Genomic DNA, 21,744 nt, shown 5'->3' on the forward strand with positions numbered 1-21,744 from the left:
GTAGTTGGCCTACTAAGCGCGGTTAGGTAAAATTATTGTTACTATTATAATGTTTTCGAGTAGCTTTAGCATTTTGCTACTCAACTCAGAACCAGACAAAGCCGGCGGTCGTGTGTTTTAGCAGTAGCTTTGTGTGTAATATTATCTTTCAGGGATTTGCTAAGGTAGTTTCTGCTTAATGAGCCAATAAAGGATGATCTAAATATTTTAATTATTACCTTTTTATGGCCAAATAGACATCGTAGATACCGGTTAATAACCATTTTTTTGCATTTAGTAACAAATAACTCGAGTCAAAAATGCATCCGGCCGCGCGGCTTTTTCAGCCGAGAGTCAAAAACGGTTTATCTATTATAATGACCTCATGACGCCAGTGACGATATTCCCCTAATTGGTGTGAACACAGTTCTCCAGTTTTTTTTGTTATGTTTCCTATGGACTCCAGCTATTAGAAAACTGTAATATCTATATATTTGAGATCATCCTTTATTGGCTGTTCAACATCTTTATCAAATTGGGCCCATGTGAAAGTCTCCATGTTTTCGAGGCCCGGCTGTGACACTTTGTCATTTTGTCCACTACTTTGTCTTCATAAAATATCAAAGGATTTGCTAAGCAGTATTTTCTGCTGAATAGCTTTATGAATTTTGGCCTAGGTTAAAATCTCCATGTTTGGGGTTACATTCCGTTGTCTTACTCCGTCTTTGGCTCTTGTTGAAAGCCTCCACGTGGTTTTAAAACGTGCATCACTCTGCATTACGGGTAAAAAAGAAGTGGAACGACCAAACTTAATGAATACTGTATTGCTACATTCAGAATTTAAAGGCCTGACACTATTGGTAGCCTAATTACTCAGAATAATTTTTATCATAAAAACTTACTTGGTAACGAGTAATGGAGAGCTGTTAATAATATCAAAACATTGGGAGAATCGGCTCCCTTTGAAGTAACATACAGTTTTTGAAAAAGAGGTAATTTCTCACTCAAATAATTAAAGCCAGTGGACACTGCAGTATTGGTAGATACTCAAAATAATTATTAGCATAAAACCTTACTTGGTAACGAGTGAGGAGAGGTTGGTAGTATAAACCATTGTGACAAACGGCTCCCTCTGAAGTGGAGTAGTTTTCGAGAAATAAAGTAATTTCCCAATAATTTGATTTCGACACCTCAGATTTAGAATTTGAGGTATCGAAATCAAGCATCTGAAAGCACACATCTTCGTGTGACAAGGGTGTTTTTTCTTTCATTATTATCTCGCAACTTCGATGACCGATTGAGCTCAAATTTTCACGGGTTTGTTATTTTATGCATATGTTGAGATACAATAAGTGAGAAGACTGGTCTTTGACAATTACCAATAGTGCCCAGTGTCTTTAAAGACTTCAACCGACGTCTTTTTTATGCATCTGAAAGCACACGATTTTGTGCAACAAGGTTTTTGTCACTATTCTCTTTTAACTTTGATGGCCTTGTTTATACGGTTGGGGTTTTCCAGGCTTGTGAGCTACATTGATCAAGTTCACTTATGAGGCATTATTCGTTTCATTCCCAGAAATTACATACTATAACAAACATCTTTACTCACACTGTTGGTATGGCTACCAAAGCCCCAAGTAGCGTCATAACGTAGAATACGACTGTAGCTTGCCCCAGTTTAATTGCTTGTGCATATGCATAACTCTGAATGGTGAGGGAGCAAGCAGCTGTGATGGTGTACACCAGCGTGTAAAGTGAAAACAAAGCTCCTACAGAAAATGAAAACATTCGAGTAAAAAAGAAGTACCAGTTTGTTGACGCCTGACGTTAGTGGCGATTTGTTTCTTCATATTTCGGTTTGTTTTTTAACACTTAAAGGGACACGTTGCCTTGGATCGGGCGAGTCTATGAAAAGCATTTGAAACCGTTTGTTATGAAATACATTACGGTTAGAGAGTTGTTATACAAATAGAATGTAACGATCCACACAAAATATGCCTCAAAATTGCACGGTTTTCCTTATACGTAGTGAAATAACATAGCACGCCAATTTTGTGGAGTCAACAAAATTACCGACTGTGTTAGTTTGCAGTCAGATCATTAGTACTTTTAAAACATATTTCTAACCATATGCGTTTTATAACAAACGGTTACAAACGCTTTTCGTATAGACAAACTCGACCGATCCAAGGCAACGGGTGAAACAAATAAAATGTGCCAGCACTCACTAAATTAAAGGAAATATATTTACCATGTTTATTACTATCAATAAGTCTGGTGAGTAGAGCAAGGTAGACTGGCTGCGACACGCTGTTGAAAATACCTGCAAGGGAAGCTAAACAAGAAAGGTCGAGACACAGTGTTATGGCAACCAGTCAACTCGCCCCCAAGCAAAGTCGCCAACTACAAAGTCGCCCCAGCAAAGTCGCCCACTACAAAGTCACCCCCAGCAAAGTCACCCCAGCAAAGTCGCCGACTACAAAGTCACCCCCTCACTTACAAAGTCGCCCCTTTCAAAGTTGCCCCTGAAAATACCGCCCCCTGACAGAGTCGCCCAAAACAAAGTCGCCCTCGACACTGTCGCCCCCTAACAAAGTCGCACATGGTTGAGGAAGCCCAGAAGGTTAACACGCAGGTCCGACTGATACAGGAGTAGAGGCTCACGAACTTTGTGGACGACTGCTGGGGGCGAGTTGACTAGTATTCAGTGTTATCACCCATTCATGTTGATGATTGATTGAATTGTTTTTGCGATGCTGTTTTATTCTTTGTTGACATTTCAAGTGTGTTTGCTGAAAACGCAATTGACATGCGGGACCCCAATCCTAGGCGTGATTTGAACCCTGGATCACTGAATACAGAGTGAGGTGAAATGCCGGTGGGGCAGAAGTTTCTGTCCCCCGTAGGCCTACGGCAAACTGTGTACAGACTACTTCTGCTTTTGCCCTCTTTAAAAACATCCCCTTTAGCCCATGTTAATTTTCCATGGGGGAACAGAATCTCCGGGGACAGTTTTCCCTGTGAAACCGGCCAAGATACCTCTATGTTACTTAGCTTGAGAGCCCAAAATGTTTACACGCAGGGCTCTATTTCATAAAGACTCTTTATTTTTTGCATAACAACTTGCTAACCACAGAAATATCTTGCTTAACAGAAACAGGTTACCGTGATCCATATTAAATACGAAATCTAAAGTTCCCCCCATCCCCACCCCCACCCACCAAAAAACCTTTAACTTTAAACTTTTCAACATAAACCAACCACTTAAAACTGAAAGCCATATCAGTCAACAGAATCCAAAAACCATCGTGGACAATCTTTAGCCAGTCAGCTAGCCAGCACGTAGCCTGAACATCTGACGTCACACTTCGGGCTTGTGAATTACGTCAGAGCATTTAGCCCACGTCAACTTCATCCATAATCACCTTTCGCCTAGATAAACGCTGCATGCAGCAGGCGACCGAGAGCGCACTTGCCAAGCAAAACATTGGACCAATCAAAACACAGATATGGAAAGCTTACATCACTGCCCGCTTATCCCATAAAGTCACTGTATCCAATTACTGGTTCTTTAAAACCAATAGTCTAGCCAGCATGCACACTCCGACAGACACGAGCCTTTAATAATATATAAAACATGTTATATTTGTTTTATTATACTTCATACATAAATCAGTTGAAATAAATTTAAATAAAATGAGCCATGACATGTTTGTTCATGCGATGGATGTCGCTAGAGCGATGTGTGCGTCAGTACCACGATCGTAAAGCGAATAGCGCCCGGGGATGACGTCGCACAATAGTAATGCGCATGACAAGTAGTAGAGCTCCCGGGGAGCTACTACTTGTCATGCGCATTTAACACTTGCGTGAATACTCACTTGCGCTTGGTAATTAGCAAAATTAACACCCGGCACGTGATGATGAATTGACCAATGAGAACTCGACTCTCAGTCATGAAAATGTATGAGGTACTATAGTAAAGACAATAGACCCTTCCCATGAAATATGTAAATTGCATAAAAAATTGCACAAAGCGCGTGCGCACTTACGTTTTGGTTGGCAAAATGAGGGAACATCGCGCTGTTTTGTACACGGCTAATGGGTGCGTGACGCAGACGCGATTGCGCGTCTGCTTAGTGCACAACTCTATGGCGTTTGCCAACCAACGGGGTCTGTACGCATGCGTGAATGTAATTAGCATCATGGGAAGGGTCCATTAGTTGTCGGCTCATAGGCCGTATCCGAATTGGCGGCTACAGCTACGGCTTCGGCTTTTGCTTTAGTGTGCATCCAAGGACGTCATACACTTCAACGCACGATGACCCGGAAATCTAGCCGTATACGCCGCTCTTCATATTATGCATGAGGTACGTCACAATGCTTACTCAAAACGAGGCGATGGGCGCAGCCACTGCAAGTGATGGGGAACGTGCGCCTATAGCCCAATTTTGGGAAGGAATTATGACGTCATGCATAAGTATTAAGAGAGGCGTATAGCCGTAGCTAGCGGTAGCAAGTACAGACACGACTCCCCTCTTACCTCCATATATCAAAACTGCATTTGTTGTAGCGAGTGCCGTCATCAGAATCTGCGCTGTTCCAGAAATAATGCTAAGGTAAATTGCCCAGTAGTCGGACAAGCATAGCCCCAGGAGCCACACAATAATAGGGCACGCTGGGAATAAAGAAGATTAAATAACTTTGGTTAATGTTATACTTGATGTTTAAGCACTGGACATGCACCTCTGGTATACCTATAAATGTCACAGACCAGTATTCAGATTTAGTGTATCCCAACATCTGTGAAGATTTGCACTCAATTTGTCATTGAAGTTGCGATGGAATAAAGAACATTGTCTGTTCGTCTTCAGGAGCAGAGTATAATGTATGAACGGACTCTCGAGACCACACCGGCTCTTCTCAGAGCCAGACTCACACACAAGAGATTTACAAAATGGTGATATTATGCCCACAAATTTACTTGTCTGAAGTTTCTTCCTATTTGTCCACACCATGCAAAGCTTCAAACACTACTGTTCATTATGGTGTTCTAAAGACGACAGTGAATGTGCGTCGTCTTTAGAACACCATACTTTACCAAGTAAGTTTGTAAGCTTACAATTACTTTGAGTAATTAGTGTCCAGTGCACTCGAAACAACTTTTTACGGCTATTACGTAAGCATTCAATTAAGACACTTCGTCCATTTTGATTGGAAACAAGCAATAGTTGGCAGGCAGCAGACTTACCGATTGAGCTCGGGACCTGATACACGGCCGCAAAGATTCCTACAAGAGCGGGAGACCAGCAAAACGGCTCCCCAAGCCCGTAAAGATTCACCGTGTTTTGGAATCCGAAGATATTCAAAGTAACTAAAGCGTAACAGCCGAAGATCACTACAATCCTCCAGCGCCGACCATCGGTGACAGTGTCTGAGAAAAGAGAGCGGACTCCGAGAATGCTGTCCCTGACGACGTCTTTGACGATGGGTTTCTTTAGCGCGGATTCACAGACGAGATTCGGAGGTAACATCCACAGGCACGACGCCATGCTGAAGCACGTGGTAATGAGATACACCACAGTGAACGAGGTTTTCTGTAGCACGAATTCAATTACCAGAGGAGCCACGCCTATGACGAGGTACTGCATCCCGTAAATGCCAGCTAAGGCAACCTCCCTGTACCTCAGAGGAACAATATCAGTCGTATAAAGCATGATGATGGAGTGCAAAAACACAAACCCACCACAAGCACCACTAAATGCACTCCCAAACAGTGCATAGTAGACAGACACCCCAGAGTAAGCGGTGAATAAAAAAGTTCCCTCCATAATACAGGAACCCACGCATCGTAGAAGCATCAATGGCCGCCGCCCGGTGAAATCTGACAGGATGACCAATGGGAGTCCAGTTATAACGGGGATAAAGTACAGTAAGGTGTTCTCGTAGGTGGAAAAGATCGCCGTTTGCGACTGGATTTCCCGGAGTTCTGTGTTGCTGTGGTTAGAGAGAGCGCAGGCGTTCACCCCAACCGGGAACGTGAAATTGCGCTCGGCGGCAAACTTGGCGCGTGCGAATTGAACATCCAAGGTCATTGTCATGCTCTCTGGAGTAAAGATGAGCAACTGCAGCACCAGTAACGATGTCATACTACTAGCCCAGGTAGATCCTGTGTGCTCCTCGTCGGGTATAGAGGTGCCCTGAAGAAGATTAGTGTCCTCTCTATAAGTTGATGGGGATTTCATCTTTCAGCGCTGGCCTAGTGTAATGTTCCAGCAATAAAAATGGCATCAATGTCACTTGGGTTAGCGGTTGCAATGGGACGGTGTGGTGTTTGTGTTTTCCAAAGTACACTTCAAAGTAGCGCGTGATATAATTACAATAGCTCTATGCATTGTATAGTGCTAGGAATTATCGATTTCTACCACCAGTATTCCAGATCATTGCATTTACTGCAGAGGGGGAAAAATGAATAATTGGTGAATGACACAACCACGGAAGCTACCGCCACCGTACAATACGCTTCCGTACAAAAATAAGCACAGTGGCAGCCTCGCTATGTGCAGCGCGCCGTATCGATACCTCTCTCATTGAAATGTGCTAGCATAATTATAGCATGTTATTAGCACATTTAAATTTGCCATTTCCAGGGGTAATGTTCGAGCAAGGGATGCTGGGGGAAAAATGGCGCGGTGAGATCGATCACCCATGGGAACGAGGTTGGCACAATGGTTATTAAAATAAATTCAACTGGTTGCGTCTGCCATGTAACAGTACATAAGTTGCAGTAAAAAAAAAAAAAACAAGCTACCACCTGTTTTTACTTCCCGTGGCTTTGGTTTGATTTCCGATTTATTCGTTTGTTTGCCCTTGGGGAAAACTCACAAACAACTTTGATTAAGCCTACATTATACTAAAAAGTCTATTCCTAGCTTAAACCACATCATGTAGGTCAGCCATTCCTTGTATTCAATTTCTTGTTTAAACCAGAAGTAAAATTGACTCAAATGAGATATTCTATTTGGTTAAAATTCGTGAAAAAGTGGTGGCAGGATACGGAAATCTGCCCAATTTCTACTCTTTTCCAAATGGCAAATAATCATGCCTGCAACAAACAAAATACACAGAATATGTATCGAATGTTTTTGCACTTTATGCCCGATAATTTCTAATCCATTGGTTTTTTTTAACCGTTCTATTGTTTTATTTATATACACTAAAAAATAACATGTGGGAATTTCGTTCACGTTTTTGATACAGCGCCGAAAATCCGGAAACAATAGTAGTCAGGCAAACTAATATTTACTAAGATTACATAATCTAAACAGCGTTACTGCAGTAACGCCCCAGAATCTAATTTGGGGCCATACCAACTGAAACATATAATTATCCACTTGGGGTGAAATATTATCAACCTGCATGCATTTATACAACCTTTAGAGTATTTGTTAAACGATACCTTCCATTTTGTAAACTATTGAAGACACGATATGAGGGGGACTTTGAATGCAATAGAATGCAGGACTTGCAGTCACACGGTTGTAGGTTCGAATCCTACCGAGCTAACCGCTGGTTTTACAATGACTGTATAGACAAAGAAGCAAATTGTCGTCTACAGAATACTGAATCACATTTCTTGATTGTTGGAACTTATGCCACATAAAAAAATTGTTGATCGTCCTTTTTTTGTTGCGGATGGGGGATGGAGGGAGTTTTTTATATGTTTTTTTTTTAAGTTTTGTTGACATGCCAAATATGAAATCAAGAATAAAGAAATCATCACAATCACTATAAAGCAGAGGGTTTGTTTGTTTGTTTGTTTGTTTTTGATGTTTTCAATAGTTTTGTCAAACAAATTTAACTCCTAAATGGCATTTTCTTTAAACTTTTTCAAACAACTAAGCACAGTGTAGCCCAAGTAAACATTTGAAGAATTGTTCTTGCTTTGCCAACATGGATAAAAACCTTCTTTAAACATCTTTTCAAACCTGTACATTTTGAAAAAAAATATCAGCTGAAAATTCTGGGCAGTAAAAGTATAAAGAGATATAGGCCTACAGACATTGGGGGGGGGGAAGGGGAAAAATGGGGAAATGGGGTCGGGGGGTTTTGAACGGTCGGGCGGGGACGATCAACAATTTTTTTGTATGTGGTCTTATAATTATTGCAATATCATTATAATCACTGCAAAAAGATTTTATATTTTCTTCAATTGAGCTGTGTGGAAACACCCAGTGGTTGAACCATTGAGGAAGAAATGGTTGAACTGAATGACTTGCAATCACAAGGCTGTGGAGTTGCCCCCATTGTCAATCTAACCACCGGTTTCACAATGACTAGAATAAGTTTGTCGTCAAGTTACTGAATCACGATTGATGGACTTGTCAAATTCATAATCATATACGAAATCACTGTTTGTAAGCAAAAGATTTGCTGTTGCCAGCCCCACCCCATAAATCACACCGAACTATACATTGTAGTTCTTACCTCGTTCTGAAAAAAATGTAGTCTTGGTGCAAGACGTTGTTATATTCACACTATCACTCAATCTCGATCCCCCGCTCGCTACCTCCTCACCGTGCACATTACTATCGTCGTGCAACAAGCCTACATTTCAGAATGTAATGAGAACGATTTCGGTGTGATGGGTATTGGTGTTTGTATCCCCTTTCGAGAGCCCTTAACGAGAAACTCATACTATAAACAAACCGAGAAACAAACCATGATCAAAAAGACTGACTTACTCAGCTACTGTGCAGACGTTTGCGAGTACAGATCATGGGGCCAACTTGAAAATCTCTGACAAAAATTCGCCCATGTGGCTGTATATAGGCCGCTCCAATGCGCTTACCGCGCACCCAAGAGTGATTAAAGTATTCCTCCAAACAAATCCACAGTGGTTGTTTAAAAAGACTACGCTTATGTACACGATAGCGCAGCAACCAACAGTGTAGAAATGTAAACGTGGCTAGACCTTGTCCCCCCCCCCTTTATAGAGGAATATTTACCATCGGACATGTACACAATTTGTCGTGTTGAACGAGCTTTCCTTTTTACGTCAAGGCTGCGCTAACGGGAGTCATTGTAAAACGTCAGTGGTGCAGGATAAATCCTAGCCTGTTGTTGGTGTTGTAGACTGAAGCTATGCACTGGCCGTTCGTTCGTTTAGCTTCCCTGGGTCGACCTCTCGTGGTGATGGCATGCTCCCTCAGGTCACCCCAAGTGACCTACTCCACAAACAGGGCACTGGGGGCTGACCCGGGTGAGCCCCGTCAAAGCTATACCGGGGCAGACCGGGGTCGACCCAGGGGAGCTAAACGAACGCATCCACACAGTGATCATGGTTCCATCTTCAATAGTCTACCGCAGCTAACATGTTTTTCCATCCCTGATGAGCAACCCGATCCACTGTTGTTGAGATAAAAGTAAATATTTCAATATTGCCAGCAGTCGATTTCACCAAACTAACTTATTAGGACTAACCTTATATGGACTTAATGCAAGTTAAGTTCCGTATCCATAGAAGTTGGGACGCATTGAACCTAGGACTCGTCCAAACTCGAGATATAAGATTAATCATAGCGTTTCGTGAAATCAGCTGCACGACTGTTGTGTGATACTAGCTGAAGTTTCACAAAGCTGTCGAGTTGGGTTACAGGGTGTCGGAACATGGGTGTCGGAAGGTTGAGTTGTCGGAACACAGGGGTGTCGGAACATAGGGGTGTCGGAACATAGGGGTGTCGGAACATAGGGATGTCGGAATATAGAGCAGTCACCGTCGAGTTGGCTATGAATAAGTATACTCGATTGGTTCTGCGGCAGCCGCGGTCCAGCACATCAAAATGTCGATACTTTTTTTCCCCATAACCCTTATGGCACACATAGCTTAATAATTTACTTAAAGGCGCTGGACACTATTGGTAATTGCTATAAACAAACAATTACCATAAAAACTTACTTGGTAATGAGCAAATGGGGAGCTGTTGATATAGTAGAAAACATTATGAGAAACGGTTTCCTCTGAGGAAATGTTGTTTTTTGAGAAAGAGGGAATTTTTCACTCAAATAATGAACGACTTCAGTCGATTAAGTCTTGTATAATGCATCTTAAAGCAGACAACAGGTGTGTTTCACATATATTCAAATATTCTATTGCAACTACTCGATGAACAATTGGGTCCAAATGTTGACAGGTTTGCTACTTTGTTGGGAAACATCAAGTGTGAATACTGGTATATGACAATTACCAAAATGTGTCCAGTGGCTTTAATGCTAATTCTTTAAACAAAATCACTAAACAAAGTAATTTGTTTCCTGCGTTTTATTGGCTATCCATCTACATGCCCCTTGAGCCACGCCCGTAACAAATAAGAACAACACTCAATTGAAAAGTGCCAAATTGTATAACTGGTACAAGCAGAAATAACTTTATTGTTCTTGGCTCTGTAGGTCAAAAAGTATAAAGGTAAAAGGAAGAATTAAAGGAAACATTTTTGGCATCCTACCTTTTTGAAAAGAGCGAGGATGTGTGGTCTTTTCTGGTTGATCCATTTTTTTGTACAAAATTTGCTGCCAGGCACTTTTATGGAATTTTAATGAATTTTCTATAGATTTATAAATATTTGTATTTGATATGGTATTTGATGTGCTATTTTCCTTTGTTTATGACGTTTTTGTCCTTGTAACCCTTTTGTGCCTTAGTTATTTTTATTGTCTGAATTGCCTTTAGATAGTGATTATTTTCGCTTTTTGGTTATCCGCAGGCTTGTTCTCTGTGTAGTCATATTTGTGTTGCCTATTCTTCGTATGTACCGTTTGACTGGAAATAAATTAACAAATAAATAAAAAGCGGCTATCCCGGTTTACAAACTTAGGCCCTGTGTGCCTATTACTTTGACTGTTTTCAAGGTATTTTACCCACTACCAAAAGTTCAGAGTCAGTAACCCCAATAAACAAATAGGACACTCCACAATCCCTTAAAGACACTGGACACTATTGGTGACACTATTGGTAATTGTCAAAGACAAGTCTCCCCACTTGGTGTATCTCAACATTATGCATAAAACAACCAACCTGTTAATGTCAGCTTAATTGGTCATCCAACCAAGTTGTGAGATAACACCCTTGTCACACCAAGTCGTGTGTTTTCAGATGCTTAATTTCGAGACCTCAAATTATAAATCTGAGGTCTCGATATCAAATTCGTGGAAAATTACTTCTTTCTCGAAAACTACTTCACTTCAGAGGGTGCCGTTTCTCACAATGTTTTATATTACATCCTCTCCCCAGTTCTCGTTACCAAGTTAGGTTTTATGGTAATAATTATATTGAGTAATTACCAATAGCGTCCACTGCCTTTAAAGTAATGACTCTCAAATCTGTCTAAAACATAAGTGAGGCTTGTTCCGGGACACGGTGTGCTGCAGTTCCTCCAAACATCATCTTAGAGAACAGAAGATCAAGCCGACACAACCAGACAAATCAACATAGCCACACCTACAGGCAACCATTCGCCAGAGTTGACTGCTATCTCTACAGCCCTTTCCCAAGAGCTGTTAGGATTTGGAACAGGCTACCAGTGGCTGCAGTCACTGCAACCACTCTGAACAGGTTCCAAAGAGAAGCACTGCCAGCTATAAGAGGGATGGAGCTACCAATCCCTCTTAGGGCAAATTGACATTATCACCACCTTATAAGCACTATCCTGAAAGCACAAGCACAGAGCACAAATGGAAATTGCAACCCACCCTCTCCAGGACAGCAGCAATGCTTATGGGAGAGTACAACAATACAAGATGCAAGATGCAAGATGTATACAAAATGAACACGATAAAACATTTGTATTGTTTTCTTACAACACAAAACATGAACTCCACTGCCCTCTTGTTTAGTTTTATACACCTTTTATGAGCAGCAATAAAAGACACTGGACACTTTTGGTTATTACTAAAAAATAATTATTAGCATAAAAACGTATGAGAGCTGTTGATAGTATAAACAACATTGTGAGAAACGGCTACCTCTGAAGTTACATTAGATTTTGGGGAAACTGGTAATTTCTCACAAAAAAAAAAATGTTTTCAGCTAAAGCCTTTAATATGCATCTGAAAGAACACAAATGCAACAAGGTGTTTTTTCGTTCATTGTTTTCTTGCAACTTCGAATAACCATTCAGTTCAAATTTTCACAGGTTTGTTATTTTGTGCATATTATATAAGATACACCAAGTGTGAAGACTGAGAAGGTAAGTTTTGGTAATTACACTTTTGGTAGTTTCTCATAATATAATTGTTAGCATAAAAACTTATTTGTCAATGGAGAACTGTTTATAGTATAACACATTATGAGAAAAGGCTCGGAAGTAACTTAGTTTTCGGGAAAGAAGTAACATTACACTAAAATATTTGAATTTGATTTTGAGGTCTCCAAATCGTGCATCTGAAAGCACACACAAATTAATTCGTGCGACAAGGGTGTTTTTCTTCCATTATTATCCCTAAACTTCGACAATTACAAAATCATAACTTCTGAATGCAGGTGTTGTGTTATGTTTTACTTTATCCATTCAAACGTCTGATTAAGTAGTTTAACTAGACTTCGATTGTATGGTTCGTAAAACTTCTTAAGTTTTTGAAGGACGTCTTCTGGGATCGTTGGGTGGGGCGGTCGTTTGACGCTCTTCCAGCACGTCCTGACGGGCTTAGCCAGGCAGCGGAACCCACGATTCTCTTCGGTGAAGAATGAATCCTCATCAAAGAAACTCTGGACTCCCAAGAAGTGTTCAGTTTCTTTGAGGGCCGGCAGGGGGTCTTTGACGAATGCATCCCCATCGATGGCGAGAAGACTACTCCGCGGGAAAAAGGATAACCAGTGAGCTAAAGAGTTATTGTAGACTGAGAGGGACACGAATTTACTTTGTGGGTTCACCTTACCGCCTGCCGCAGTCAAAACTGACTTCTCAAAGGTATCCCCGAGATCGTATCCGTGTAAGGGTTCAAGTCTTTTCGGTGAGAGCTTCCCGCCCGATGCCAATAAATACCTGGTCTCCATGAAGTAGTCTGAGATGGCTCTTTTGATGGGATCCCTGAGTATGATGATGAGCTTAGCACGCGGTAGTAACCTGTGAACTCGACGGTGGACGCCCAGTGGGTGGTAAGCATAGTAGATGGGGGTCTTTTCAAGAGTGATCTGCTGCTTGGAGCTAAGCGGCATCATCTTCTTGTAGAATGTTTCTCCGTAGTGGTACACCGGCCTGTTGAAGAAATGTGGCTCCCCGTCTGCTGCGGCAATCTCCGGGTGGAAGCCCAAGAACTTCTGCAGTGCCGACGTCCCGGACTTTTTCGTGCCGATAATGATGGCCCCGGGCAGCCGACGCTTGCACTGCCGTTTTACAATTTCGTCATACGGCAAGTTAGCTTTGACAAATGTGTTGTTACCGCATTCAGTGGAGTTCAAACAGTGAATGTACCGATAGCAACAAGTAACACAGGAGGGGAGGGGTGCAACTAAATCAGACGTCACCTGGAGACCTCGCTGCAGCCCTTGAAGACGAGTTTTTATAGACACCAATATATTATGATTGGGAATCACATCGGCTGAGAGAAAAGGTACAGTCACCAACGCTATGTTTGCAAAGACGGCTATTGCTGCTAACCGTTTTGCTAAATATTTCACACGCATCTTCTTCTTATATTTATAATAATAGGGGGTTGGGTGAAACCTCAATGCAATGGTATGTTGACTTTCCGGTCTTCTTAAAGGCTTTGGAAACCACTCATCCGTCTAGGTGAATCAGCCTCTGCTATGCACTGCGTCACTTTGTCCGGTGTTTGAGTATCTGCGAAACGGATGGTAACAATAATTTTTAGGGACTGAAACTGTCAATCAGAATGTACCACAGCAGAAAATTAACTTTAAAAGGGGGGTGTAGTGGCATCAAGAACAAATACTTGCTGTATAAAGTACATTTATTTATTTATTTTGTAGGGACAAGATGTATCACAAAGTATGCCCCTGCCAGGATATTCTGATGGCCTACTCGTTATACTACGGACAAGACTGCTCGTCTTAGTACATTTACACTACTTTTCTTTTAAAGGCAGTAGACACTATGGGTAATTACTAAAAATAATTACAAGCATGAAACCCTACTAGGTAACGAGTAATGTATATATATGATGATTTTAAAAATAGGTATGAGGGACCTGTGGAAAAAAGGGGGGGGGGGGTATAATATATATCAAATAATAAACCACAAGGGAAACTGAATAGGGTAGATGGCCTTAGCTTTCGATCCAATCCGGACCTTCTTCAGAGGCATAAAACAAGTACAAACAAATACATATCCATTTATAGAAAAAGAGAGGGGGAAAGGGATTAAGGAAAGGATCCAGAAAGAAGCGGGAAAATAACAGCCAATCAAAGTTTCTATTTCAGAGACAATATTGGTGGCTATGAACCAATAGGAGTGAAGTGGCGAGGACAAAGGATGTTAAGAATGAAAGGATGGGTTACTGGACCATAAAAGTGGTAGAAGTATTGTATACATGTATATATATAATTGTTTTTTAAAAAATGTCATAAGCAGCCACATGCTGAATTACAACAATTTACAATAAAAAGGGTAAACAATACAAACTTAGATTAAAAAGTGGGAGAGGTTGATAGTATAAAACATTTTCCACGAATTCGATTTCGAGACCTCAGATTTAGAATTTGAGGTCTCGAAATCAAGCATCTGAAAGCACGCAACTTGGTGTGACAAGGGTGTTTTTTTTTTTAAATATACTCGCAACTTCGACGACCAAATGAGCTCAAATTTTCACAGGTTTGTTATTGTGTGCACAAGATGAGATACACCAAGTGAGAAGACTGGTATTTGACAGTTACCAATAGTGTCCAATAGTGTCAGGACCAGTGTCTTTGTATGTGGTTTAACAGGGTGTAAAACGGCCCCAAATCCACTGGTGTGTATCACTATCAATGAGGAACGTGTACCTGATCTCAGCTTGCGTCCTGTCGGTCTTTGGTATTGGTGTCCGAGAAAGAATTCCCACGGTGTTTTTCCTCAATATTTTTGTGTAATCACAAAACCACCAAAGCTATCGGGTATGCCTATACCAAAGGGAAATCCGTGTAGTCATGTGTTGAAGTTTCATAAAAGTGTTTGGATTGGGTCCGGATGGACTCTGTTGTTCAAACCATGGAGCTATACAAATAAAAAATAAATAGTTTCATGGTTTAGTTTGTTCCGTTTTACACGGTCATTCATGCGTTATGTTTAGGTGGAAAACACTTCAGTTGAGGTGCAGTCATGCATGGAATGTATATCTAGTGTTGTATTTTGACGTTATTATACCATAATATGTATTTGACCTTTTATACAATAAGCTTTATCTCATATCTCTTCAGTCCCCCGACGGTGACTAGGGATAGAGCAAGCTATACTAGAAACGTTGAAACCAATTTAAGGACTCACTCCGCGGTAGTACAGTTTATAAAACGATATTAGCTATAGTAGTACCTTCCGCCCGGGTAGTAGTTAAAAAGCAGGCTGAGAAGTCACCCAAACAATCCGAAAAATATACTCTGCTGTTGTAGAATATATAGCAGGACAGTTCTCTAAAGAACAAACTCTACCTCATGGCAAGTAGATACACTCAATGGTGTTACCGCAAACCAAATATAATGAGTATGACCTTGTACATTCCAGGACCCAATTTCATGGCTCTGCTTACCGCCGAATTCTGCGCTTACGATGACGATTCCCCGCTTACGTACAAGCGCCGAATTTCTGCGCTAGCCTTGAAAGCGTAGAATGCCTAGTAACGTGGAGTACGCACGCACAGAATCCAAAATTCGCCGCTAACCCGTGAAATACGCTTGCCGAATTCCGTGCATCCGTAAGCGCCGATTCTGTGCTTACAGTAAGCAGAGCCATGAAATTGGGCCCTGGTCTCATGCACAAAAATCCAAGAGTTATAAAAAAGGTACCAGCTGAACTTATTTTTTAGATGTGCTCCCTTTATCGTTTATAGAGAATTTGATAACACACTAGACAGTACAACGTCCATTAATAAATAAGGGAATCAATGTGTGGTGAAGAGGTTTTCAGTTAGTGGTTTAAACCCAACGAGGCCTGGTTTTTGATAATTTTACCGAGACGAAGTCGATGTAAATTATCAAGAACAAGGCCTCGAATTCAAGGCATCTAAAAGCACACAAGGGTGTTTTGTCGTCCACGATTCTATTGCAACTTTGACGACCAATTGTGTTCAAATTTGCATAGGTTTGTTATTTCATGCATAATGGTGAGACACCAAGTGAACCGCCTTTAAAGGCAGTGGACACTAATGGTAATTACTCAAAATAATTATTAGCATAACAAGTTTTTTTGGTGACGAGTAATGGGACGAGGTTTATGGTATAAAACATTGTGAGAAAAGGCTCCCTCTGAAGTGCCATAGTTTTCGAGAAAGAAGTAATTTTCCACGAATTTGATTTCGAGACCTCAGATTTAGAACTTGAGGTCTCGAATTTAACCATCTAAACGCACACAACTTCGTGTGACAAGGTTTTTTTCCTTTCATTATTATCTCGCAACTTCGATGCACGATTGAGCTCAAATTTTCACAGGTTCGTGATTTTATGCATATGTTGAGATACACTAACTGTGAAGGCTGGTCTTTCACAATTACCAATAGTGTCCACTGCCTTTAACAATGGAGGTCTATTTCTACCTCCATGCTTTTAACAAAACATACCTATGAAGTTTGATTGTGTTTCGTTGTTCGTGAATGCTTGGCGCCATAACTTCAGACCGGTGCAATCATCCATGGGGTAGTTCTACAATAGGGTGCCCAACAGAGGACTCCAACAACAATTTTTATGATTTTTGTTGTAGAATGTTTTATGAGGCAATGAATAAAAAACAATCACATACATTTGAAGTATTTGACTCACATCATTAAACAATTATTATCGTCAATACAATAAAATAAATATGCAAAGTTTATACACAATAAGTACAATAAAAGAAATATATATAGATAAAATAATAAAAAATACTACATAGTGCATGAAAAATTCCCATTAAAAAAACGCGCACAGCAGATGGTATAAAATTGTTTTTGAAGCTCCTTGTATAGGCTTACATGAAGAAAATTCCCGGCCCAAAAATATGTAAACTATGCAATAAAGTATGCGACAAAGAGCGAGTTCGAGCGAGGCACCATAGTCGACCATTGGTTGATTTTGCCTGGAACCCAGGATGTATTTGATTTTAAAACAAAATTATCATTCTACACAAGAACAATTAACCCAGGGCCCAATTTCTTGGAGCTGCTTAAGCAGAGAATTTTGCTTAACATGTTTCTGATAAGCAAAAATAAGCAGGATACCAGTCACAAATTGTACATATATGACATGGAAGTTTGGTTGGTAACCTTATTCTGCGGAGCATAATTTTGATGTGCTTTCTTTGTGTGCTTAAGCGGCTATATGAAATTGGGCCATGGAACCATCTACGGCTTATCCATGCATTCCAACAGGTTGCCTTTTTTTTTAATTTTTTTTTAATCAAGGCTAGAAGCCACTTTTGTTCTTCTTTTTTTCTTTTTTATCAAGGCTAGAAGCCACTCTAGGTTAAGGGCTACAAGAAAACATAGACATGCAGAAACTCAGTGGAGCTGAAGGTGGGAATTGACATTCCTCTTAAAAGATGGAAGATCAAAGGATGAAGGGCGGAAACATTCACCAGGCAAGGAGTTCCAAAGAGGTACTGGAGTTTGGTAGCTCTTTGTTCTACATCTCGGCACAGCCACAGCATAAGGATGAGAACAAGCAGAAAGCCTGGTCTCGCGCTCAAACACCCTGACATGAGGAACAAGGTTGGATAGACTGGTGGAACATTTACCATGGAAATATCTGTAAAACAGGCAGAGGCTGATGGCTACAGACCTTCGGTGAGAAAGGGGTTGAAGTGTAGATCCTAACTCTTGCCCTGCCATCAATTAGAGTCCTACGACCTCTGGCTGGCTCGGGATTCTGTGAGCCCAGTCTAGCTCTCACCATCACAGTGTAAAAACCAAAAAAATGTTGTATTAACTCTTTCTTTTCGTTTTCAAATAGTTCTCTCGCACATTGCACCGTCGACCAATGACGTCACCAACGCACCATCCAAGTTTAAGCCGTATCCGAATTGGCGGTATACGGCTGTTGCATGAGTGTCCCATACTTCAACGCATGATGACGTAGAAATCCAGCCGTAGCCTTTAGCCGCTGCCGGCCTTAGCTTCCTACGTGAGCTGTAGGCCTATAGGGATTATTCTCCTTTTAAACTATTTCTGTGACGTCACTCTATTGTTGAAGATTATTTTTGTTACGAATATACACTTAAGTGTAGATTCGTAACATAATCTACAGCTGAGTGTAATTTCATTATAGTAGTTCCACTTGAAAATTACTGTCTTTCTAAACTAAAAGATAGGATGAAGTGCAACAAACATTGGCTAGCTGAATATGTCTTTCATTTTACAAAAAACTGGTTTCCCAGTTTAGAAAAAAACACATTAGTAACACAATTTATTGTTAGCTGAGCAACTGACTTTTTTTTTTTTTTTCTTTTTTTTTCTTTTTTTTTAAATTTATTTTATTGATATCCAACAGCGGAAAGCCGCCACTTACAGGAATCGTTGTACCCGATAATGTTGCATAATGTTAAAATACACCAAGTGGGAACGACTGGTCTTTGACAATTACCAATTGTGTCCACTGTATTTAAAGTATACGAAATTAGATAGACCATAGAGTAAGGATAGACCAACTATTGTTGTTACAATAGGGCAATAGACTCGTGCATACTATACGAATCTACACGTCTATCGTCCATTCTCCTTCACCTATTAAGAGACCCAGAACCCTGGAATGTCCTTGTATATACGATGGTACTCCCCTAGAGCTCTATGGTACTCCATGCATGATTGCACCTCCACATAAGTTTCTCCGTCGCCTGAGCTCCTTTGGAACTATCCTCTTAAAGCTTCATGGTTGAACAGAAGACAACACCCGAATCAAATCCCCCACCTCTGTTATTTCTACCTCCATGGTTTATCATTATGCCTTCAACCTTCACCATACGCGTTCAGTGCATGGGTGCAGTATATAGGCATACCCGATATAGCTTTGGCGGTTGGCAGTGATTAAAAACAATTAATGAAAAACCACCTTTTCTCGTATACCAATATACCAGAGACCGACAGGACGCAAGCTGAGATCAGGTAAGCCTACAAGTGTTTTTGTTGATATATACACCAGTGGCTAGTTTGGGGCCGTTATAAATACACCCTCTAACGTTTAGTGTTAAAGGCACTGGCCACATCTGGCAATTGTCAAAGACTATCAAACCACCTACATATATGTTTTAATAGAAAAGTTCATGTGGGGTCAATGTACTGTCAAGACGAGCAGTCTTGTCCGTAAACGAGTATCTGAGAATATATTGAATGGGGCATATTTTATGGTACTTCCCCCCCCCCCCAAAAAAAGAAAGAAATGTACTTTATTCAGCAAGTAGTTGTTCATGATGCCAAAATGATGTTAGTAGTGCATTCTGATTGACAGTTTCAGCCTGATATTATTTGTACCCTTCGTATGCAGATAAAATACTCCAGCACCGGACAAAGTGACGCAGTGCGGCCGAGGATGATCTAACAAGACCGATGAGTAGTATCCAAAGACTGTAAGAAGACCGGACCGTCATAATACCGTTGAAGTTTTTAGCCCAACCCCCAAAACAAAACAAAAAGAAGAACAAGAACAAGATGCGTGTGAAATATATAGCAAAACGGTTAGCAGCAATAGCCGTCTTTGCATACATAGCATTGGTGACTGTACTTTTGCTCTCAGCTGATGTGATTCCCAATTATATGGTGTCTATAAAAACTCGTCTTCAAGGGCTGCAGCGAGGGCTGCAGCGAGGTCTCCAGTCGACGTCTGATCTAGTTGCACCCCTCCCCTCCTGTGTTACTTGTTGCTATCGGTACATTCACTGTTTGAACTCCACTAAATGCGGTAACAACACATTTGTCAAGGCTAACTTGCCGGATGACGAATTTAAAAAACGACAGTGCATGCGTCGGCTGCCCGGGGCCATCATTATCGGCACGAAAAAGTCCGGGACGTCGGCACTGCAGAAGTTCTTGGGCTTCCACCCGGAGATTGCCGCAGCAGACGGGGAGCCACATTTCTTCAACAGGCCGGTGTACCACTACGGAGAAACATTCTACAAGAAGATGATGCCGCTTAGCTCCAAGCAGCAGATCACTCTTGAAAAGACCCCCATCTACTATGCTTACCACCCACTGGGCGTCCACCGTCGAGTTCACAGGTTACTACCGCATGCTAAGCTCATCATCATACTCAGGGATCCCATCAAAAGAGCCATCTCAGATTACTTCATGGAGACCAGGTATTTATTGGCATCGGGCGGGAAGCTCTCACCGAAAAGACTTGAACCCTTACACGGATACGATCTCGGGGATACCTTCGAGAAGTCAGTTTTGACTGCAGCAGGCGGTAAGGTGAACCCACAAAGTAAATTCGTGTCCCTCTCAGTCTACAATAACTATTTAGCTCACTGGTTATCCGTTTTCCCGCGGAGTAGTCTTCTCGCCATCGATGGGGATGCATTCGTCAAAGATCCCCTGCCGGTCCTCAAAGAAACTGAACGCTTCTTGGGAGTCCAGAGTTTCTTTGATGAGGATTCATTCTTCACCGAAGAGAATCGTGGGTTCCGCTGCCTGGCTAAGCCCGTCAGGACGTGCTGGAAGAGCGTCAAACGACCGCCCCACCCAACGATCCCAGAAGACGTCCTTCAAAAACTTAAGAAGTTTTACGAACCATACAATCGAAGTCTAGTTAAACTACTTAATCAGACGTTTGAATGGGCTAAGTAGCCCATTATGTCATGGGTTTCCTTGAAATTATATTTAAAACAAATGTGTTGCTACTTTTATGCCATTTACCTCAAGACGGTCACGTCTATGTCTTTGTATTCCATACAAACATTTTTTAGTTCAATTTAGAAATTCATTTTTTGAGTGACGTATTCAAATTGTGATTGAATGAGTTGGTGACGTAATTTCAAATGTCTCAGGGGTTAGATTGTTTTTGAACCATGCATTCGAAGTATATTTAAATTAGTAATCAGACGGTCAAATTGGTAAAGTATAACCCGGCTTATCTAGATTTGAAATAATTAATAAAAAATATTGCCCCAAAATATCCAATGCAACTATAAAAATATTTGATGCCAAACACAAGACGGCCATGTTTGCCTTTGTATTCCCAGTATTGGTTAATGTACATTTGGTTTGCGGTAACACCATGTGTGTATCTACTTGCAAGGTAGAGAACTGTTTTGCTTAAAGGCAGTGGATACTATTGGTAATTACTCAAAATAATTATTAGCATAAAACCTTTCTTGATGACGAGTAATGGGGATAGGTTGATGGTATAAAACATTGTGAGAAACGGCTCCCTCTGAAGTGCCATAGTTTTCGAGAAAGAAGTAATTTTCCACGAATTTGATTTCGAGACCTCAAGTTCTAAACGCACACAACTTCGTGTGACAAGGGTATTTTTTCTTTCGTTATTATCTCGCAAGTTCGATGACCGATTAAGCTCAAATTTTCACAGGTTTGTTATTTTATCCATAGATATGTTGAGATACACCAACTGTGAAGGTTTAGTCTTTGACAATTACC

The 21,744-nt window shown here is 41.0% G+C and overlaps 3 protein-coding genes across 3 annotated transcripts; 1 reads left to right on the plus strand and 2 right to left on the minus strand.

Moving 5' to 3' along the window:
• Nucleotides 1–453: 453 nt before the first annotated feature.
• LOC117289707 (proton-coupled folate transporter-like) lies at nt 454–6,348 on the minus strand. Its single transcript, XM_033770960.1, has 5 exons — nt 5,231–6,348; nt 4,523–4,657; nt 2,231–2,314; nt 1,589–1,748; nt 454–751 (listed from the first exon to the last, which is right to left on the minus strand). Exons 1-5 carry the CDS (start codon nt 6,222–6,224, stop codon nt 694–696), a joined length of 1,431 nt encoding a protein of 476 aa, XP_033626851.1. The 5' UTR covers nt 6,225–6,348; the 3' UTR covers nt 454–693.
• Nucleotides 6,349–12,408: 6,060 nt separating this feature from the next.
• LOC117289708 (heparan sulfate glucosamine 3-O-sulfotransferase 1-like) lies at nt 12,409–15,175 on the minus strand. Its single transcript, XM_033770962.1, has 2 exons — nt 14,978–15,175; nt 12,409–13,817 (listed from the first exon to the last, which is right to left on the minus strand). The coding sequence occupies exon 2, from the start codon at nt 13,658–13,660 to the stop codon at nt 12,533–12,535; it is 1,128 nt and encodes a 375-aa protein (XP_033626853.1). The 5' UTR covers nt 13,661–13,817; nt 14,978–15,175; the 3' UTR covers nt 12,409–12,532.
• Nucleotides 15,176–18,905: 3,730 nt separating this feature from the next.
• On the plus strand, nt 18,906–21,403 carry LOC117289524 (heparan sulfate glucosamine 3-O-sulfotransferase 1-like). Its single transcript, XM_033770668.1, has 2 exons — nt 18,906–19,257; nt 19,637–21,403. The coding sequence occupies exon 2, from the start codon at nt 19,801–19,803 to the stop codon at nt 20,932–20,934; it is 1,134 nt and encodes a 377-aa protein (XP_033626559.1). The 5' UTR covers nt 18,906–19,257; nt 19,637–19,800; the 3' UTR covers nt 20,935–21,403.
• The last annotated feature ends 341 nt before the right edge of the window (nt 21,404–21,744 follow it).

The sequence above is a fragment of the Asterias rubens genome, chromosome 4, assembly GCF_902459465.1.
Source record: "Asterias rubens chromosome 4, eAstRub1.3, whole genome shotgun sequence".
Taxonomy (NCBI): domain Eukaryota; kingdom Metazoa; phylum Echinodermata; class Asteroidea; order Forcipulatida; family Asteriidae; genus Asterias; species Asterias rubens.